The sequence below is a fragment of the Mastigoproctus giganteus genome, chromosome 4, assembly GCF_048544385.1.
Source record: "Mastigoproctus giganteus isolate SK-2022 chromosome 4, ASM4854438v1, whole genome shotgun sequence".
In the NCBI taxonomy this organism is placed as follows: Eukaryota; Metazoa; Arthropoda; class Arachnida; order Uropygi; family Thelyphonidae; genus Mastigoproctus; species Mastigoproctus giganteus.
In genome coordinates this window covers 26,729,084-26,751,041 of record NC_143578.1, presented here as the reverse complement: position 1 = coordinate 26,751,041, position 21,958 = coordinate 26,729,084, and the positions used below count along the sequence as shown (strand labels likewise).

The 21,958-nt window shown below is 35.6% G+C and overlaps 2 protein-coding genes across 5 annotated transcripts in view; one reads left to right on the top strand and one right to left on the bottom strand.

The window, feature by feature from the left end:
- Positions 1 to 21,958, bottom strand: part of Atg18a (Autophagy-related 18a) — a 541,369-nt gene that overhangs the window by 148,241 nt on the left and 371,170 nt on the right. The gene's annotated exons all lie outside the window — the stretch shown is intronic.
- The window catches only part of Ttc26 (tetratricopeptide repeat domain 26), a 102,760-nt gene that overhangs the window by 41,595 nt on the left and 39,207 nt on the right, over positions 1 to 21,958 (top strand). For both annotated transcript variants that reach the window (XM_090371432.1, XM_090371431.1), the window contains exons 8-11: positions 1,264 to 1,342; positions 7,375 to 7,473; positions 9,842 to 9,951; positions 19,960 to 20,023. In XM_090371432.1, coding sequence (XP_090227558.1) covers positions 1,264 to 1,342; positions 7,375 to 7,473; positions 9,842 to 9,951; positions 19,960 to 20,023 — 352 coding nt within the window. The remainder of the gene's footprint in view (positions 1 to 1,263; positions 1,343 to 7,374; positions 7,474 to 9,841; positions 9,952 to 19,959; positions 20,024 to 21,958) is intronic.

Here is a 21,958-nt window from a genome sequence, read left to right as displayed (position 1 = left end):
TGTCTAAACCTTGGTTTTCCAATAAATGTACTAAGGATGTTCAAGAGAAGAATTTTGCATTTCGTAAATGACTTGTATCAGATCTTCATGTTCATTTTCTGCATACACCAAAAATTGCAACAATTGTAAAGCAGTTATTAATCAGTCCAAACTAGATTTCAAACATGCTAAGAGTAGAACACTTGCTTCTTGTACAAATGGTAGTCGAGCATTCTGTTCTCCTGCCAAAGCTATTGTTCGCTTTGTCAATGATATACAAGAATTTTTCTAGCAGGGATAGGGATATGATTGTCCCATTTTTATGGTTAGACTACATTTTGAGTATTATTATTATTATTAGCAACATGGTGCAAGGAAGCCTGAGGCTTATGCTACACCACCCGGAAAAAAAAAATTCCCAAGTTACCCTGAGAGAGAGAGAGAGAGAGAGAGAGAGAGAGAGAGAGAGAGAGAGAGAGAGAGAGAGAGAGAGAGAGTCAAAAGTAGAAAGGAATCACCAAGAAAGAGAAGAATGATGATATCCAGCTCAGGACCCTGGGTGTGCCAAGCCCATACTGCATACAGGTCTAGAGGCCTCTTTTTGGAAGGATATATATTTGGAAGGCTGCTGGAACAAGTACTGAGAAGGAGAACAAGATCGGTGAACGGAACAAAGGGGTGCTCCTACCAAGAAAGGCTTCAGTTCTGCAAATTGCAGCATATGGAGACTAAGCACCTGTGAGGTGATCTGATTGAGGTGTATACTTACTTCTAAGTAATAGACTATTACTTATAGCTTATAGACTCTTGATTTTTAAAATTGAATCAAGCAATTTAAAGTCTATTAAATTAGCAGCCTTGTAATATAAATACTAATAGTAATTTCTGAATAAAAGGAATAACAGGATAACCTTCCTTCCAAAAATGATATGATACTATAACAACAGAAACAAACTAATATGTTCTGTTAGTATGCACACTTTTAAAATATAAATTTGAAAAATTTCTTTTTAATTGATTTTTCATATTTTTATTAACTTGTGATAATAACAAGAATTTGCACCTTTTTTCTGTGATGTATGCTAGATTTTCTTTTAGAAAAATTTCATTGTCTGTTACAGCTTATGGAAAGCCATTAGAATATTCTGTTAATATGTTAACAGAATCATTTCTGACTCATGACTTTTGTTGACTTAGTATGTATTATGAAGTCTTTCTTGAATAATTTAAACTTATATACTTATTTTATATTAAGTAAAATTTTTTGAATAATTTTGTTCATAGGCAGAATTGAAAAGTTTGCAAGACATTTCTTCTCCGTCCTTCACTTATGCTAAAGATCTCATAAAACACAACCTGGTAGGTTTCTTTTGTTGTTAAAATTGATCTAATATAATTTACTTTGAGGTAAATAAATTGTATATTCCTTGGAATATACGATTTCCGTCTTGCAATTTTAATCTTATGAGCTGGCTGAAAGTTGACGCATCTCCATGTATATATCGGCAGCCCTTTGCAGCACATTTTGCCGAATACCCTGACCTTTTGCCAGTATATATAGATGGCTCAAAATCCGAAGAGCTTGTATTTTCCCAAGCAAAACAACTGCAGTTGTATTCCGTATGAATGCAGTATATACACTGCAGAGTTACATGCAGTAGAACTGGCCTTGGATCATATGAAATCCCACCAGTACCAAATATGCATGCTATACACCAATCGTCCAGTTTTGTGACAGGTGCAGCAGATATTACATTCTCTTTCAGATTTAAACTTCAATATTCACTTTTGCTGAATCCCTAGCCATGTTGGTATCAGAGGCAATGACTTGGCTGATGCTGCTTGCAGCCAAATCAGCAATGCCACGAAGTTGCATCCACTTGTTAGTCCCCCTATACAGACTACAAGCATCTAATCCACACAAAAAATTATGGGCATAATGGTAAGAATCTTGGAATGGATGCCCTACCAACAAGCTAAATAATGCATTGGCATTCTAGTCAGTGCAGGTTCACAGGGGGAAGTGGTCCTTGCTCAGTTATGCATAGGTTATTATCATCTGACACATTCATATCTGTTGAGGGCTGATGATCATCCTGTATGTAGATGTTATAACACGATTTTAACTGATCATCATATTTTAATAGAAGGTATGTCTTTTAGTAATGAATACATTTTATGTATTCATTACCAAAAGGTTTTTTTTTTTTTTTTTGGTTTTTTTTTTTTTTTAGGAGCATTAGCAACTAAGGCCATATTGCTCCGGGATATGCGGTGGTCATTCCCTGACCTTTCCACATCCTCCATATTTGGTGGTGACGGGCTCGAACCCCGGTCTAATCAAGAAGCGTGTGCTATGCACTGCTGCTGCTCCTTCCCACCTGGCTACGGAGGCGCCTTCATTACCAAAAGAGCTGCCTGAGTGTATAAGGCTCAGACGTTTGTCTGAGCCACTCAGGCAGCTTTTATCAGATGATGACAATGTGTCAGATGTATTCAAGATTTTACTACTGATTAATCTATATAGTTTTATTTAAATTTCTTTATTGTTTAATGTTATAATTGTTTTATGTCATATATTTGTTTATAATGTATTAATTAGATATGTTATTTTATATTTTTTTTATCTTTATATTTATACCTATAGACTTGGTTGTTGTTGTTATTTGGTTTTTAGGAGCATTAGCAACTAAGGCCATATTGCTTTGGGGATATGCAGTGGTCATTCCCTGACCTTTCCGCATCCTCCGTATTTGGTGGTCGCGGGCTCGAACCCCGGTCTAATCAAGAAGCGTGTGCTATGCACTGCTGCTGCTCCTGCCCATCTGGCTATGGAGGCACCCTACAGACTTGGTGCACAATAGCCTTAGATGCTGATGTGCCATAAAACTCCTAATAACCAACCAACCTCACATCTTCCTGAGATGAACCAATTACAATCTTGATTGAAGAGGCCTTGTGTGCACTTCATGTCTGCCATCAGAGACATGAAACTGAGGATGCATATTTAAGTTCATCATAGTGTGCTGAACTTATGGTGGGCAAGAAGGATTTATTCAAACCAGCACAGCATATGCTTTACTCTGTTTTTGACTTTGGAAGTAAGTACCTCCAGATGAAATGGTTCACTGTATTTAAGTCATCTATAAGGAACATCTTTTAAGGCAATAGATGCTGTGGATGCATCTACAGTTTTCACTGTAGATGCTGTGCAGTGATGAAGAGGAAAATAACCTGGTATAGCTAAATCACCATAAAATTCTTTTGTAAGATAGTAAAAGTAATAGGTGTCATTTTTGAGTACAATGTACTCGTACACCATAGTGCTTAGCCACTTATTATCTTTTTTTTTTTTTTTTTTTTTATGTAAACCCCAAACACGAGAGGTATTAGAACCTATAGTATTTAGTACCGTTCTTGGATTGGTGGTTGAAAAGACGAAAGAAGATATTTGTTCACATTGGACTTGAACTTCTGTAGACTAATTTTCAGGAAATACGTATGAAGGAAGGTTGTTCCAGAAAACAGCAGTTGAATGAATAAACAAGGAAGATGAAAAGTTGGTTCTGTGAGTTTGAAGTTGGACAGTAAATGGCTGGTGGCGGCACTTGTTCGGACTGTTTTGAAAGAGAGAGCAGGAATTATAGAAGCCAATTCAGAAGAACAGTGCCCATGGAAATATCTGTAGAAGAGGCATGCAGCAGAAACAGTATGTCTATGAGACAGTGAGTGGAGAGACTGTGTTGGAGATGAATCATTAATTAACCTATCTGCCCTCTTCTGAACGGAATCAAGAAGCTTGAGAGAGGTTTTGGGGGCACCGCCCGAGATGTGGGAACAATATTCCATGGTAGGGCGGATTTGCGATTTGTACAGAGTGAACAGCTGTTTGGAAGAAAAGTAACGCTGAGAGCGAAAGAGAAAATCAAGTTTTTTAGATGCAGAAGAAGCAATATTTGTAATGTGCTTGTGCCAAGAGAGATTAGAAGTAAGGGTATCCCCAAAAGAGATATATCATTTTGCCTAGAAATCGGAGTGTCACCAAAGATAAGCATAGGAGCAGAAGAATCATTAATTTTTGAGATATAAGACAAGACTGAGTTTTAGAAGGATTGAAATCAACTAAGTTGTCTTTGCCCCACTGGAGAATTACCTGGAGATCGGCATTTAAGGAATTGGTAGCAGATTTTCGAGAAGTTAAAGCTGATTGAGCAGGGCAAGGTTTCCCAAAATGGAAAGTGGAATGCAATGTGCTATCATCGGCAAAACTATGGATAGTTTTTCTAGTCAATGGAAGAAAGTCATTAATATACAAGAGGAAAAGAGTGGGGAAAGAACTGAACCTTGGGGAACACCGGCATTAGTGGAAAAGTTAGAAGACATAGTGCCATCTACCATCACCCTCAGTGAGCGATCAGAGAGAAAACTGGATAACTAATTACAAAAAAACAGTTGGCAAACCATAAGATGGAAGCTTGTTTAGAAGACCTTTATGTCAAACATGATCAAAGGCCTTTGAGATGTCAAGAGCAACTACTTGTGTTTCACCGAACTTTTCCATTGAATTGGTCCATAAATGGGTAACATAAGCCAGAATATCACTAGTGGATTGACATGAACAGGACACTGACGGAATCCATACTGGCGATCGTTGATCAGACGGAAGATTTCTAGGTAGTTTAAAAGTTGGCGATTAATTGATTTCTCTATTACTTTAGAAAGAATAGAAGTAATTGCAATGGGACGATAATTGGATGGGAGGGATTTGTCACCCTTTTTTAGGAACTGTCTGGATATGAGCAAATTTCCAAGCAGAAGGAAAAACACCTTTGGAATAAGAAAGTGAAAAAAGGCAGCAAAGAACAGGAGTAAGTTCAGGAGCACAGGTTTTGAGAACAAGTGGAGAAATACCATCAGGACCTGGAGCTTTCTTAGCATCAAGATTCGTCAAAATCCTTCTGACATCCTTTTGACGGAAGACCACAGGAGGCATTGAATGGAGCGTGTTGGGAATGGTGGGAGGTGTTTTACTAAGATCATTAATACATGAGTTGGAAGAAAAATGGGATGCTAGCAGGTCAGCTTTATCCTTGGCTGTAGTGACAACAGAACCATCTTGTTTGGACAGAGGTGGGAGCAGAGATGGACAAAAGTTGCAGCCAATAGCTTTGGCAAGAGACCAGAATGCTCGGCTACCATTAGGGCAAGAAGCAAGTTTTCTGCTCTTAGCCCATTCAAACTCTAGCTTGGACTGATTAATAACTGCTCTACAATTGTTGCGAGCTTTGGTGTAGGCAGAAAATGAAACCGAAGAATTAGAAACAAGCCAATTACGATATGCAACGTTCTTCTCTTGAACAGCCTTAGCACATTTATTGGAAAATCAAGGTTTGGATAAAGGACAAGATTTTAAAGTGAAGTATGGGATAAAGGATTCCATTCCTGCAATAATAATTTCACTGACACGATCTGAGCAAACATTGACATCAGAAGGTTTAAAACAGTAATCCGACCAAGCAAAAGAAGAAAAGAAATCTCGCAGGTCATCCCATTTTGCATTCTTGTAATGTCAAGCATTATGAGGTTGGGAATAGCCATGAGATAAAGGTTCCATTGGAGAAGAGACAATCACCAAGTTGTGATCTGTGGTGCCTAAAGGACCTCTCACTTCGACTGTGTACGTAGAAGGATTGTTTTTGAGAAAAAGATCATGTGTGTTGGTTGTACGATTAGGATTGTCTGGTATTCTTGTAGGTAAATGAACAATTTGTGCAATGTCATTAGTAATTTCAAAAGCCTCAGCATCTCCACCAGCTGGGTTGGTATGACTATAAAACGGAAGCCAGCTGGAGTTGTGAACATTAAAATCACCAATGAAAATTATCTCACTGTTAGGAAAGTTGGACTGGAGAAAGTCAAGTTGCAAAGAGAGGAAGTCAAAGAGCTTCAAGTGATTAGTGGAGTTGGGAGAATGGTAGAGACAACAGATGAATTTGACACAATGAGGTAGAGAGATTTTAAGCCAGAGAAGATCAAAAAGAGGAGATTCCAAATTACCAAGTCTATGACCTTTGAGGCGAAAGGAATCATACAGCGAATAATTTGGGCAACTGAGATGAGCAGTATTTGAATCAGCCGATAACTGAGATTCTGTCAGAAAAAGTACACGGGGTTTGGCAGACTGCAAGTGGAAATGGACATCGTTGAGATTAGAATTGAGACCACGTATATTTGTGAAATGAATTAGGAAGTGTTTGGGAGGTTTAGATCTTTTTGCAGATAAGAAGGCTTATGCAATGTGAAGGGTGTTTGAATTTCATAAAGACTATTAGAAGAATGTGTGCATAGATCTCTGCTTCCATCATCTTAAGATATGATGCAAGCAGAGATCTCCTCCGCCTTCCTACAATGTATTTTTTTCAAAGATTAATCATAAAGCCATCACAAAAGCCAGAAACAAACGAAGTGCCAGTATGAATCGAAGTCTATGAGATCATATTAATCCTTATATTTTTATTTCTTGGTGAGCTTGATATTGAAATATTCGAGTTCCTAAAACCAATTTCTGCTATGAAGCACTGTGATAAATGCTGAATACTTCTGCAAGATACTATAATATTTGGCTGCTGGTTACTGTGGCTACTTCCCCACATGGATTATAAACACTACACTGGATAGATTTTTATTTGGAGGCACCTGAACATCCATTCTACAATCCAAATAATTCTCCATGAGATTAGTACATCTTTAGTAGTTTTAACTTCATCAGGTGTGAAGACTACAGAAATAAGATTTAAAAAGTACAGACTGAATTAATTTTCTGTCAGGGAAGTGGATTTGATTGTGCAGTATTGAGTCAAATATGAAACAGACATCTATAATGATTTTTTCATAATCTCCTGACATTTTTCTGTTTAATTTAATAGTCCCTATATTATTCTTGCATTTCTTAATATCAAAAGTGAAAATTTTGAGTGAAATAATGTTGCATTAATTCAGTGTGGCTATCTGTGGGTACGTTATCAAACAATGAGTTTGGTGAGGTTTTGAGTGAGATTATCTTCAAATTTGGACATTATGTTGAAATGACTGAGAGGAGATGTTTGTATAGAATTATGGTGGAATAGCTGTTTCCTTATAGTGGTACTCGTGGGTGCAGGATACATGAGGACAAGTCTCAAATTTTTTTCACTTATGGTAATGTAATCATTTTTCAGTCACAGTGAGTGTGCATGTTACTATTGTTTTGATTCTGCTATAGTTCCTGGCCCAAAGAAAGGGCTGTATTGTTACAGAAAATAAGAATAGGTTCTATTTCTTTAAGTCTTCAGATAATTATGCATTTATGTGTTATAATATGTAACTGGTTTCTTTACTTTTAAACAAATTAGGTAGTTTTTCGTGGAGGTGAGGGTGCTTTACAAGTTTTGCCACCGCTAGTTGATGTTATTCCTGAAGCCAGGCTAAATCTAGTCATTTATTACCTTAAACAAGGTATTACTACTTTATTTTGCTGTGATAAAAATAATTTTAATGTAGAATATGTAATAGTAAATTCTTTTTTTTTTTTTTTTTTTAAAGTTGCATTTTAGAAAATTTGGTTTCTTTATAATTCACACACTGATAATTTTAATCATTTATTTCTTTCCTTTTTGCAAATCTGAGTCCTTTGGATGAGTGAATTTGTCATTCTTTGCATGTTTGGATGCTCATCTTCTTTTATTGAATCCATTTTTGATGCCTTTTCAGTCAGGCATGAATTAATTGCTTTTTTTTTTTTTTTTTTTTTTTTCTCTCCTTCATCCTGCAAACAGAAAAACTGACCTTAGAATATGCAAATTGTACAGATATCATTCCGTAAACAATAAAATCAATTTATTTTTGAATTGATTTGGTGCTTTCTTAAAACAATAACAACTCACCCTTAATAAGTTCATTAAAATATGATTTATCTGTTCCTGCTATTTGAAGGATCATTCTTGCTGCCTGCCCAGATTAAAAAAAAAAAAAATTAAGGTAATAATTAAGAAAAGTTTGAATTGATATTGGAAGCTATAAATTATTTTGATTAACTAATCCAAAGTACACTAAAAACATAGTTAAAGGAAAAACTGTAATGTAGAATTAATAATTATTAGAAAATCACTTCCCCTCATTCAAAAGCTGCAGAACTATTGTAGAATAAATTATGTTTTGTCATTAGTATGAAATTGTTCTGAGCTTTGTAGATGCATTGAAGCAAATGAAGTCCTACATAAAAACACAATGAAGGTGATAGATATAAAAAGGGATAATGAGATCATAAAATAAAGTAAGAAAGGGAATGGAAAAATATAAAACTTACTAGGGTTATGTTTCAAAGTAAGTAACACCATAGAAATCAGCCATGTGTGCATGCACTACCGTGGTAACGTGAAACATATCACTTATATATCAGTACATAACAGATATTGTGCAATAAAAGAGGACCAGTTCACGAATAGCTTGTCTTTACATCCATTATTAAAACTGCCAGTGTAGTGCCAGGTAAGAATAGAAATAATGAGTAGAAGTCTGAAATAATAAACACCATATCAAACTTCAAAATTAATTTCTTAACTTTTCTGAGGAGCTTTTTCTTTAACCAAAATTTAAAATTTTGGATAAAAAAAAAAATAAAAATAAAATAAAATAATAACTGGCAATACTATGAATTTGGAAAAGTCTGCTTATTGTGCTGTGCATCCTGATCTAAAAGTATTATAATGGTCTAAAGGAGACAAAGAAGTTAACAGAAAACTCAAGCAAATCCTGAAGGCCTGTTTTCTACCCACCACCAAAGAGATTTATGATCAACTGCTACTGTATAGAACAATTACATTGTAGGTTGAAGGTTCAAATTTCAGAGTGTGCCAGTGACATGAGACTGGGCAGTATGTAGGAAATAATGTGGCCCTCCACATTATAAGAAGAAAACTGCCAATTCTTTACATCAAAATCATAGTCAATACCGAAAATTCAAAGAGGCTACACACCGTACCTGGATTGTTCACTTATAGTGCCTTCTTCCCCACCGATGAGACCCCAAAAAAGGGTCCAAATCTGAGTATTGAATGGCACTCAATCTTTTTATTTAAAGTTGGAACAGTGCTTTTAATTTAAAGTGCATATTGCAATATTGAGGCAACTTATGATGAAGGGCCTCCACAATATGAGATTGCCGCATTTAGTAGCAAACTGAGTTCTATATGCAGACTGAGACTATGACCTTCTTGTGTAATTGATTTGCAGTTATGTTTTGTAGTTCTTATAACATAAGGCTTTTGTCCTAAATTTTTTGAGATAAAGGTTGGCTAAAAAAGACAATGCATAGCTTGAAAGAGATTTGTAGATTATAACATGGGCATGTGTTGTGTCTAAAGTAGGGTAGGTCCTGAACTAGCAGTCAAACTTAAATCTTTTATGCTGAACTTACAGTTCTGTTTCATCAGGAACTGTCTATATTTGTTTAATTTGAATAATCCTAGCCTCTGTATATTCTTGGCAAAACATATATGTCTTCTTTAATGATGAGATTCAAAATAATTACCTTAAAATAAAGTAAGAAAGAGAAACATAAAAATATAAAACCTACCAGGGTTATGTTTCAAAGTAAGTGATGCTATAGAAATCAGCCATATATGTACTGCTGTGATAATGTGGAATATATCATTGAATTACCATAGCCGTAGAATTACCATTTGAACAATTATATATTTAATTTGGAATTTTATTATATAAATATAAGATAGTTTATCAACTGAATAATAAACCACTAAAATCCAAACAAAAATAACAGTATATCGTTATTGAATTCATGAAAATGGCTTTGTATCATTTTTAGATGACGTTCAGGAAGCATATAACCTTATTAAAGATTTGGAACCAGCTGTACCTCATGAATATATACTCAAGGGAGTGGTAAATGCTGCTATTGGGCAAGAACAAGGTTCTGTAAGTTCATAATTTTGCTTACTTAATTGCTTTCAAGAAGTTTCAATTTGTTTCCATAAAGTTAATCAGTAATTAATGTCATTCATCAAATAAAGTTTGGAAAAACGTTTTATAGCCTTTCAAGATAAATTAATGCTAATTAAATATTAATTAATGGGTTTAATATAATAATTGTAAATTATGTAATATTGAAAAAAGAATTCCCTAGAAACCTCTGCTTCTGCAATTATTTAAAAAAAAAAAAAGAAATCCAATCCTGAACAGAAAATTGAAATGAATGTTGCTTTTTTTGATAACTCAACAGAAACAGAGTTTATTATATAAGTGTCATCTTATATAATATATATATGTGGCATATATATACACTGGTGTGCAAAATTTAAGGACCAGTCAGGTTTTTGCCTGTAGCTTCTCATAGGAGTGGCCTGGATATGGGAAAAGCATACCAAAGGAACCTCGTGAGGTACAGAAATGATGAAGGAAACAACACCGACACAACAACGGAAACAAAACGGTACAGAGGGACATTATTCAAAAATGGCAACATAGCACTGGTTGCCATGATACAGATGCATCACTGCCAGAGATGGAACAAAGGGAAGATGTGGTCCTCAGTAGGAGATATGGCCACCCCTAATGTCGATGCAGGCTTTGCACTGCCTGTTCATACTTAGAATTATGTTATTGGTAAGTTCTTGCAGTAACGTTGTCCATTCCTCTGTCAGCGCCATCTTCAGCTGGTGAACATTTTCTGGTGGGGTGTGGACGCGCCGCTAGATGTCTCTCCAGAGCATCCCATATGTGTTCAATGGGATTTAGATTGAGAGAACGGGCAGGCCAATCCATACAAACAATGTCCTCACTTTCCAAAAGCATATCAACAGCTGCAGTGCAATGGGGTATGGCATTATCATCCATAAACACGAACTCGTGGCTAATGGCACCTTGGAACAGACGCACATGGGGAAGGATTACCTCAGTACAGTAGCATGCACTGGTTTCAATACCGCCTTCCAATAGCTGGAATTGTGTACGTCCATCCAAGATAATGCCTCCCCAGACGAGAACACCTCGATCGCCTTATCGACCCTTTCAGTGATGTTTGTCGGGTGATACCGTGTGCCAACCTCTCATCAGATTAGCTGACGTCCAGAATCTCTGCTGAGATTGAATCTACTCTCATCAGTAAAGAGTACCTTAAGTAAAGATTTTGTGGTTGTAACCTTTAGAAATAGTGTTGCTCCTTAAGTTTTGCACACCAGTGTACTATATATATACATTTTTAATCTATGATGAGTTATTTTTCTATTTCTTCATGTCTTCTGTAGAACCAATTATAAAATATATGCATTAATCCCCCCCCCCCTTTTTTTCACTACTTTCTGTTAAATTTTTTTCAAAATTTTTATTTTTATTTTATTTTTTCCAAAATCGTAAAAGTTTATAAATGTTACTACCTTTTTGGCATATATTTTATATCAGGTTATTATTGTTATTTTTTGCATACAATTTCAACAAAAAAGACACTGAGATTGTGTTGTGTGATGATATCCACTTTTCTTTAGTTACTGTTATATATATATATATATATATATATAAAACAGTAAAAAGTATATATATATATATATATATATACTTTTTTATGTTGTTTTATTACATGTACCATTCTCACTCCATCTCTTCTCTTGCCTTCATTTACTACTCTTTATTTTTCTTCTATGTATCTTACACCCTCCCGATACTCTTCACCAATCTACATTTCTTTCCTCATTATCTTTCTCTTTCACTGTTGTTTTCTTACTAATCCCTTCCTATTCTCACTCCCTTTTTTCTACCTTTTTACTATTTCTCCACCTTATGAGTTCTTAACTAATCTTTCCCTTTCTTCACTCTCTCTCTCTCTCTCTCTCTCTCTCTCTCTCTCTCTCTCTCTATTTCTATCTATCTATCTCTCTCTCTCGTTATTCTTTCACTATTTTTGTGTTACTAATTTCTTATTATTCCCACTTTCGCTCCCTCTTTTTTCAACCGTTTTCTCTCTCTCTCTCTCTCTCTCTCTTGTTTTTCATTTATGTAACTTTCTTATTTCTATTACTTTTATTCTTATTCCCTATTGTCTTTCTCTTTCATTTTTTTTGTCTACTAATCTCTTCCTATCCTTATTATCTTTCTATTTCTCTTCACTCTTCTGTCTATCTTCATTTCTTGCCCTTAAAACATATAACTAAATATATGTTCCCCTCCCTGCCCTGATATAGTCTTCACCCTGATGAAAAAATAAATAATAATAATAAAATAAAATAAAGTAAAATAAAAAATTCCCTGTCCTGGATACTAATTTTGATTCAAATTCCTATATTATTCATGTGTATTTGGTATAGTATTTATATTTGAAAAAGAAAATTTTTCCAGCTCTATTATGAATACCAGAGCCCTATTTTGTGGCAATGGGCAGTTACACTCCTGGTATGCCAGAGTATTATTGCTATTAATATACCAGGAGTGTTAAACAGCTAAATGAGCAGCAGCCTAGAAAACAAGATGCAGGGTATTTCAGAGACTGCTGGGAGTCATTGGTTGTGTTAGGTTGTGTTAGGGTAGCTAAGAATAGGAACAGGTGCATGTATACTTGCGTGTACACCAATGCTAGGAGTTTGGTAAATAAATTTGATGAATATGAGGTATGGCTCAAAACATCAAAGGCAGATATTGTTGGGATATCAGAGACGTGGTGTCACACAGATATAAGGAATGCAAAACTGGAATTTGGGGAGTACAATGTGTACAGAAAGGATAGACAGGATAGGAGGGGTGGAGGGGTTATGCGGTTATGCTATTAGTTAAGAAACACATGCAATCCAAGGAGGCACAGCCAGTCGACATCGCTGGACAGTGCAGTGTCAAGTCAGTTTGGTGTGACATAAGCATTGGGAGATCAAAATTGAAAGTAGGAGTGTGCTATAGGCCTAATGACCCTGATGAGTATAATAAGAAACTGTACAGGGAAATAGAGTGGGCCAGTAAATCAGAGAGTCTTATAATGGGGGATTTTAATTTCCCAGATATTTACTTGAATTTGTGGGTTGGTCACTCACACACTAGCAAGGCTTTTGTGGATTTATTGGATGATTGTTTTCTACATCAACATGTTCGGGAGGCAACTAGAGGAAGTAATACTCTTGATCTGATTATCAGTGATTCTTCATGCATTAAGAATCTGCAGATAAAGGAACCACTAGGTGGCAGTGATCACAGTGTGCTGAAGTGGGATTTTACTCAGAGGTAACTACCATCAGGGGTAAAGGGAAGGGTTTTTTCTTTCGTAAAGACGACTATGATGGTCTGAGACAGTATTTAAATTCTAGTGGTACCAACTGATGATGTTACCAACAGCAAATTCAAAATGGGAAGCATTCAAAGAATTTATCTTGGAAGCTACTAGGCTTTATATACCAACTAAGAAATATTGTTCGAGGTTTAGGCCTAAATGGATGTCAGATGAACTAATGAGACATATGGCAGAGAAGAAAAATGCATGGGATACATATAAATTAATGGGTGACATGGAAGCCTATGGTAGATATAAGCTGGTCTGTAACCAAGTCACAAAGGAGATTAGACAGGCAAAGGCAGATTATGAGAAATCCTTGGCAAAGGATGCAAAGAAAAACAGAAAATAGTTCTTTACCTATGTATACTCTAGAAGGAAAGGGATGAAGCAGATTGGTACACTGGATATTGATGGTTCAACTGTTGATGATCCTGCTCAGGTGGCTAACAAACTAAACGAGTATTTTGCATCTACATTCACATATGAGGAATTATTCAGGAAGGGGAATGACAGAGGTGAAGTAAACTCTGGCAGTGAGCTAGATGATTTTGTAATAACTGAGAGGAAAGAGGAGGATAAATTGTTGAGGATAAACATAAAAAAGGCACCCGGTGTGGATGGGATCTATCCAGTTATATTAAAGGAGGCAGCAAAGGAAGTAAGCAAACCCTTAGCCATAATTATGAGAGCTTCTTTGGATTCAGAAGAGGTACCCATAGACTGGAGATGTGACCCCAATTCATATCTCCATCACAGAGGTACCCATAGACTGGAGATGTGACCCCAATTCACAAAGGAGGATGAAAGGCTGACACAAGTAATTATAGACCTGTGAGTTTAACTTCTGTTCAGAAAAAGTAATGGAGGCACTGGTTAAAGAAGCACTGCAGGATCATCTAGACAAGGCTTCAGTTATAGCTCAGACACAGCATGGTTTTGTTAAGGGAAAGTCTTGCCTGACAAATTTGATTGGATACTATGATGCAGTCACAAAAGAACTGGATGCAGTGAATAACTTTGATATTATATATTTGGATCTTAGAAAGGCTTTTGATACCGTTGCACATGGAAGACTGCTGCACAAATTGGAGCAGTGTTACATTGGTGGCAAATTGCTGCTATGGATAAAGGGATGGTTGAGGAGGAGAAAACAGAGAGTGATAATCAATGGACACTGCTCATTGTGGACTAATGTTATTAGTGGAGTCCCTCAGGGTTCAGTGTTGGGTGCATTGTTGTTTTCCGTATTTATAAATGATATTGATGATGGTATATCAAGCTTAATGTCCAAGTTTGCAGACGATACAAAGGTTGGCAGGGTTGTTAAGGAACTACTGACGCTATGCTGCTGCAACAGAATCTGGAAATGTTGAGCAGATGGGCTGAGACGTGGCAAATGAAGTTTAACATTGACAAATGTAAAGTACTACCTATGGGAAACAGTAATCCAGAGCAAAGTATCAACTCTGTGTTACTATACTGACAGGTAGAGAATGAAAAGGACATGGGGGTTATTGTGCAGGCAGATATGAAGTTTTCTGAGCTGTGGAGACGGGCTGCAAGAGTAGCTCATGGTGTCTTGTCAATGATATATGGGAATTTTTCTAGCAGGGATAAGGAGGTGATTATTCCCTTGTATAAGGCAATGGTCAGGCCACACCTAGAGTACTGTATACAGGTCTGGAGGCCTCATTTCAAGAAGGATGTAGAGCTGCTGGAACGAGTACAGAGAAGGGCAACAAGATTAGTGAATGGAACAAAGGGTTGCTCTTATGAAAAAAGGCTTAAGTTTTGCAAATTACAGTGTCTGGAGACTAGGCACCGGTGAGGTGATCTGATAGAGGTGTATAAAGCCTTGAATGGTTTGAGCATGCTCAATGCTGATGGGATTCTTCCTCTTGCTCAGAAATCACCTGAGAGGGTATAAATTCAAATTGAGGAAAGACAGATGTAGGATAGATGTGTGGAAATTTGCCTTTAGCCAGCGTGTAGTTGGTTGGTGGAACAGACTTCCATCCCTTGTTGTGGAAGTTGATAGCCTAAATAAATTTAAGGCTCAGCTGGACAGGTATTTCGAACGAACGGAGGGATTAAATGGGAGTGGTTTTTTTTTTTTTTTTTTTGGCTGATGCTGCATATGCTTACTTTCTTGAATCATATGCCTCTACTAATGCTAATGCTAAAAACTTTATTTCACATGCTTTTATGTTTAATTCTTATTTTAATACTATTAAATTATTCGAATGCAAGCGAGGTGCTCATTGTTTCCTTACATCTATATCTTATATTGTTTTCTTTTAGAATATGCTTCCACCATCTTTTATTCAATAGGTAGTGTGTCTTATATGTTGCATAGTTGACAGACTGTTTATGTATATATATATGTGTGGTGGTGTGTTTTGACAGGGTTAAGGCATGTTATATTGATACAGGGTACATACATCTAGTTTCTCTTATATTAGCTTATATTTATTTTTGATATTAAGAAATTTTTTAGATATATTTAGGGAAAAATTGTCTGTATACACATATCTGTCATTATCCAAATACATAAATAACTAAAAGTATTGTGATAACATCATAAAATTACCCACAAGCATTAGTATTAATAACGCCAAATTAATACAAGAAAGTTAGGCTTATTTAGCATCAGCCTTAAAATAAAAAACCCATCTGGTTTTCCATCTGCCCCTTCCTTAAATTTAATAAGCTGTGTAGTTCTAGGAGATGAAATGGTAATCTCTTCCAACAGTTAATGACCCTTCCGTTAAAAGAAATTGGGTCATTTTGAGATGCTCTAATATCTTAACCAAGTCCCCCACACAGATATCAGGTTTCAAAACTTTGCAGTTCACAAAACTGAAGTATCTCTTTCTATAGAAATACTTCTTTATAGCAATAAATAAACTTGTTGCTTTTTTCTATACCACTTCCAGAAGATCCACATCCTGAAATTGGAGCGTAGCTTGGCACTACAGTCTGTATCCCTACTAGTAAAAATTATTGTATTATGAGTACAGTAATAGTTAATGGTGTGTTACAATAGGAAAGAGAAAATAACAGAGTATTAGTCAGCTGATTTCAGGCAGAAAAACCCAAGTCCCCCTCCCTTGTGAGTTATTCCTGGTTTTCAGCCCACACAACATACAAATTGGCCTGATGCACACTAGTATAGGCATAATACCTGGTGGCACACTATGCCCTAAGTCACTGGTGAATCTAAAACCCAACAGCAACAGAGTATTATTAGCTTGTTAAAATGTTATGTTTCATTACATTGGAAGTCTATTTAGTCAGTATGCTTTAGAGGTCCAGTCCAATGAGTTTAGGAAGTCTGGAGTTTTATTGATAATTTACTGACATTTTGATAGTTAATAGTCCATTCTGCAGATGTTCCATGATTTTCTGAAAACCAAAAGGCTTTGTGTAAGAAGTTGTCAGTCATTGATAACTCCTTATGCAATACTTTTTTTTTTTTAATAGGTTGTTGTGGACTTCTTTCTCTCTTTATTTATTAATAGCCAGTCCATAAACTGGCTATTAACAAATAAAGAGAAGGTAGAGAAGGTAGATAGAAGATAGTAACAGGCTTAATTTGGCTTAGTAATACAGCTTGTGGGTTCTGTAGGACTACAAAACCCACAATTGCTCATGCAAGTTGTTGGCTGCTTTGTCTAATTGAGCCTTTCACAAATGCAAATTTTTATATATACAGAATTTCCAATATGAATGAAACAATCATATTCCATATTGGAAGTTTTTTACAGTGCAGTGTCAACAAATTACATCTGTATTAATAAATTGTCATGAAACCCTCCTGGTGTATGATGGAACCTATTAACTTTGTTTACAAGTAAATAGTAGCCACCATTTTTATATTTATAATAGTTTCAAAAATCATCATGCCTGGATGAAAACTCTCATTAAGGTTCAAGATGATGTGGATTTACCAGCTAAATTTGAAGAAATTCTCTAGAAGTTATTAAAAATGAATCGAGTAATACCTGTATAAATACAGGGGATATAAGTAACATCAAAAAAAAGTATCAAGTGTTGTCTATAATTTTTTATTTTTTTTTATTTATTTATTTTTTTTTTTTTGCTTTAAAAAAAAAAATTTATACAAAATGTTGATCTTTATTTCATTTTTGACAACAATCTCACTCTGTTGTTTGGTTATAAAGTCAAAATAGGAAAATAGTAAATTTTAAAACATTTATTTACATAGTTTTCAATTTTTACAAAACTTCAGAATTCCTCAGAAAAATTCACTCCAGAGGTGGCTTGCATACTGTCCAGAAGCTCACTTGCAAATGGGTTAATGGTGGGAATTATAAATATGGTCAAGTAATTATAATGTAATAGAAGTAAAAATTTGTAGGGTAGAAATTTTGAGATGTACAATGTTTGTTTATTAGTGACCAATGTATTCGTCACATTGCTGCCATTTATTACAGTTAAGTATGGCACCATGAACAGCTCAGTGGTGGGGGCGTGCTAATTAGCATTAGCGTTAGTTTAGGCATATAATGCAAGAAAGCAAGTTTATAGAGTACCAGCCAAAAAAAAAAAAAAAAACCCTTCCCATTTCACCCATCCGGTCGCTCCAAATGTTTGTCTAGTTCAGCGTTAAATTTGTTTAAGCTATCAACTTCCACAGCAACAGATGGAAGTCTGTTCCAGCAATCAACTACCTGCTGGCTAAAGGCAAACTTTTGCACATCTATTCTACAACTGCCTTTCCTCAATTTGAATCTATGCCCGCCTCAGGTTCTTAATCTGAGCAAGTGTAAGTATCCCATCAGCATTGAGCCTGCTCAAACCATTCAAGGCCTTGTACGCCTCAATCAGATCACCTCTCAGGTGCCTAGTCTCCAGATGCTGCAACTTGCAGAATGAATTTAAGCCTCTCTTGGTAAGAGCATTCCTTTGTTCCTCTCACCAGTCTTGTTGCCCTTCTCTGTACTCGTTCTAGCAACTCTACATCCTTCCTAAAATGAGGCCTCCAGACCTATACACAGTACTCAAGTTGTGGCCTGACCTTATACAAAGTTATAATTACCTCCTTGTCTCTGCTAGTCAGTTGAGTCAATATATTCTACGTACAAGTTAGTGCAAATGCATCATGTTAGTCAGCTAAACTCTGAATTAGCACAAACATGCAAAGGCAGCATCGTTTAAGTTATATCTCATACATAATATAATAGCGTAGCTTAATTTAATTTATTATGATACTCACCTTTTTATAATCTGCATTGATGTTGGAATAAATTGGATGATAATTTTAAATTTAAGTTAGCAAGAATAAGTTAGGATTTAAAAACAGAATTAAAATGTGCGCAAGGAAGTAGAAGTGCACGTCTTCGTCCTTGGTTGTCACTGTTGAAATCTGAAACGATTTAAGTTATACGGTTGGAAACATAAGGCCAGTAGCCATAACAAGTGGCTTTTGTTTTACACGTCTTCAGTTGGCAATGGTAGAATGAGAGTAAACGCGTGTATTTAAGAAGACTAAGTTCCCATGATGCTCCTGGATACATGTGGGAATCTCAGGTGCATGAGATTCTGGTCTGGAATTACCTGCGTCTGGAATCAACTACCTTCTGGCAATCAACTAGCCAGCAGGTAGTTGATTCTGGAATCTCATGCACCTGAGATTCCCATGTGTATCCAGGAGCATCACAGGAACTTAGTCTTCTTAAATACATGCGTTTACTCTCATTCTACCATTGCCAACTGAAGACGTGTAAAACGAAAGCCACTTGTTATGGCTATTGGCCTTCTGTTTCCAATCGTATAACTTAAATCGTTTCAAATTTCAACATTGACAACCAAGGACGAAGACGTGCACTTCTACTTCCTTGCGCACATTTTAATTCTGTTTTTAAATCCTAACTTATTCGTGCTAACTTAAATTTAAAATTATCATCCAGTTTATTCCAACATCAATGCAGATTATAAAAAGGTGAGTATCAATAAATTAAATTAAGCTACGCTATTATATTGTGTCAGTTATAAATGGTACTTTAAGAGATCTACAATTTTTGAATTGTTATATCTCGTATTGTGAATACCTTCACAAAGAGTTGCCATGATATTGCACTACTTCGAAAAAGTAATGCTTCACCGAAGGAGAAGACTGTTGTTACTTATTCTCAGCAGATACCACCACCCAGACGGCACCGTTTCAGGACTATTTGACCCTTCTTCGGTGGGTGGTAGGTACTCTAGTGATGTAGTGATGGGTAGGTACCCTAGTGATAACACATTTCAGTCAATATATTCTATATTGACTCAATTTTTGACTATATTGACTCAACTTGTGACTGGGTGGCTATACTGAAGTATAAAAAGAAATTTTAGTTAAACAAATTAATATATTATTACAAAACAAAATTAAACCTGTGATAAGTACACAGAACTGTAACTTAATATCAAGACACATCAATATTATATGGGATAACAGTATATATCTATATGAGGGCTTTAAGCCTTTCTGATAGATAATTTGTGATGCTTCAAAAGAGTTTTCTCTTTTTTAAAGGCTTTGCTACTGAAAATTTAAAGGTATTTTTAAAAATTAATGTTAATTTTATCCTCTTCTATTACAAATTTTATCCAAAATTTTCTAATAATTTTTATAGGGAAAATAATCTAAAAATAATTTCTGTTTGCAGAGAGAACATTTAAAAATTGCCCAACAGTTTTTTCAGCTAGTTGGAGGATCTGCAAGTGAATGTGGTAAGTTAATCCTATAAATTATTAAATTTGATTAAATTGATTCCTCTTATGCATGTGTCATTGTTGCAATAAAGAGTTCTGGGATCAGAATTTCTTTCAAACTGAAAAGATTTTTCCAAAATCTGTGTGGATTTCTGTTTTCAATTTTTGTATAACATCCTTTTTGCTTTTTTTTTTTTCCCCTCTCAGTATGTAATAATGAAAGGATTCAAAAATTCTTACAAAAAGATAAGAAAATTTGTAAAAGTTAAATATGTTGAAGATATGCAGAGGAACTCAAAATGGGTTTATTGCTCTTGAGATATGACATAATTGACAAAAATGACAGTGCCACAATAAAAGGCACAATGGGTTAATTATGTTATTCAAACTGGTGATGACCGAAAAATTACTACTTGCAGTTTAATCACTGAGCAGAATCATGTCACTCCTGTGTTTATCTGGTTTTGTTATGAAAAAAAGGAAACATAAAAATTTTTGTTCATAAAAGTATTTTTGAACAGTAAGCTGTTGAATCACTGTCTCATCAAGATTGGGTATTTATAGTTACTCATATAGTTCTTTGTTTGCCTTGTACTTCAGTATCGCCAACATTTCTCTTTTTTCAAAATATTTTTCATGAGCATTGAATCGATACTTATGTCAGTGGCTCTCCAACCAATGTAATTGGCCTAGTCTCTTCCTTCTAACAGATTCCAAATGTATGATGAAGTATAATTTTTATCAATATGTTACCAATAAAATACGTTATTAATAAAAATTACAACAAATTTCGTCACATATTTTTCACTTAAAAATTATAAAAATCACAACTTTTTTTCCCATTAGAATAGGTTGAGTGACAGGTTCAATAAAACCAAAATGCTGATACTCTTAAACTGTAATAACTGATTGTCTGAAATATCAAAGACAACTAAGACATTGTTCACTAAGTTCACAAAGTTTAGCCAACTTTGTGATTTATAATTTAAAAATTATATCTGATATATAAATGTACCTTTTAACTTTTATAGAATGCTGCAAGACAAATTAGATTAGCATTAGCAAAGGCACATGATGCACGAAAGCAAACTTATATAGCATAAGCCAAAAAAAAAAAAAACACCCTTATTTCACCCATCCACTTGCTCCAAATGTTTGTCAAGTTCTGCCTTGAATCTATTTAAGCTATCAACTTCTACGACAGATGGAAGTTTGTTCCAGCAATCAACCACCCGCTGGCTAAAGGCAAACTTCCGCACATCTATCCTACAACTGTCTTTCCTCAATTTGAATTTATGCCCTCTCAGGTGATTATTCTGAGCAAGAGGAAGAATCCCATCAGCATTGAGCATGCTCAAACCATTCAGGGCTTTATACACCTCAATCAGATCACCTCGCAGATGCCTTCGTTCCATTGTTCTTTGTTCCATTCACTAATCTTGTTGCCCTTCTCTGTACTCTTTTTTTTTTTTTTTTTTTTATGAAAACCCCAAACACGAAAGGTATCAAAACCTATAGTACTTAGTACCGTGCATGGGTTGAAGGAGAAATATGGGGGGGAGGGGGATGCCGGAAACTTTGCTCTAGAGACTAAACATGGGTTTCACCACTTCGAGCCTCCAATAAGCAAAGTGGTGGTATTTCACCGGTTGATGAAAGTCATCTACCACCTGCCAACAGCTCTACATCCTTCTTAAGATGAGGCCTCCAGACCTGTATACAGTACTCAAGGTGTGGCCTGACCATTGCCTTATATAAGGGGATAATCACCTCCTTATCCCTGCTAGAAAAATTCCTGTATATCATTGACAAGACACCATGAGCTACTCTTGCAAACCGTCTGCACTGCTCAGAAAACTTCATATCTGTCTGCACAATTACACCCAGGTCCTTTTCATTCTCTACCATTGTCACTGTGGTACCACAGAGTTGATATGTTACTCTGGGATTACT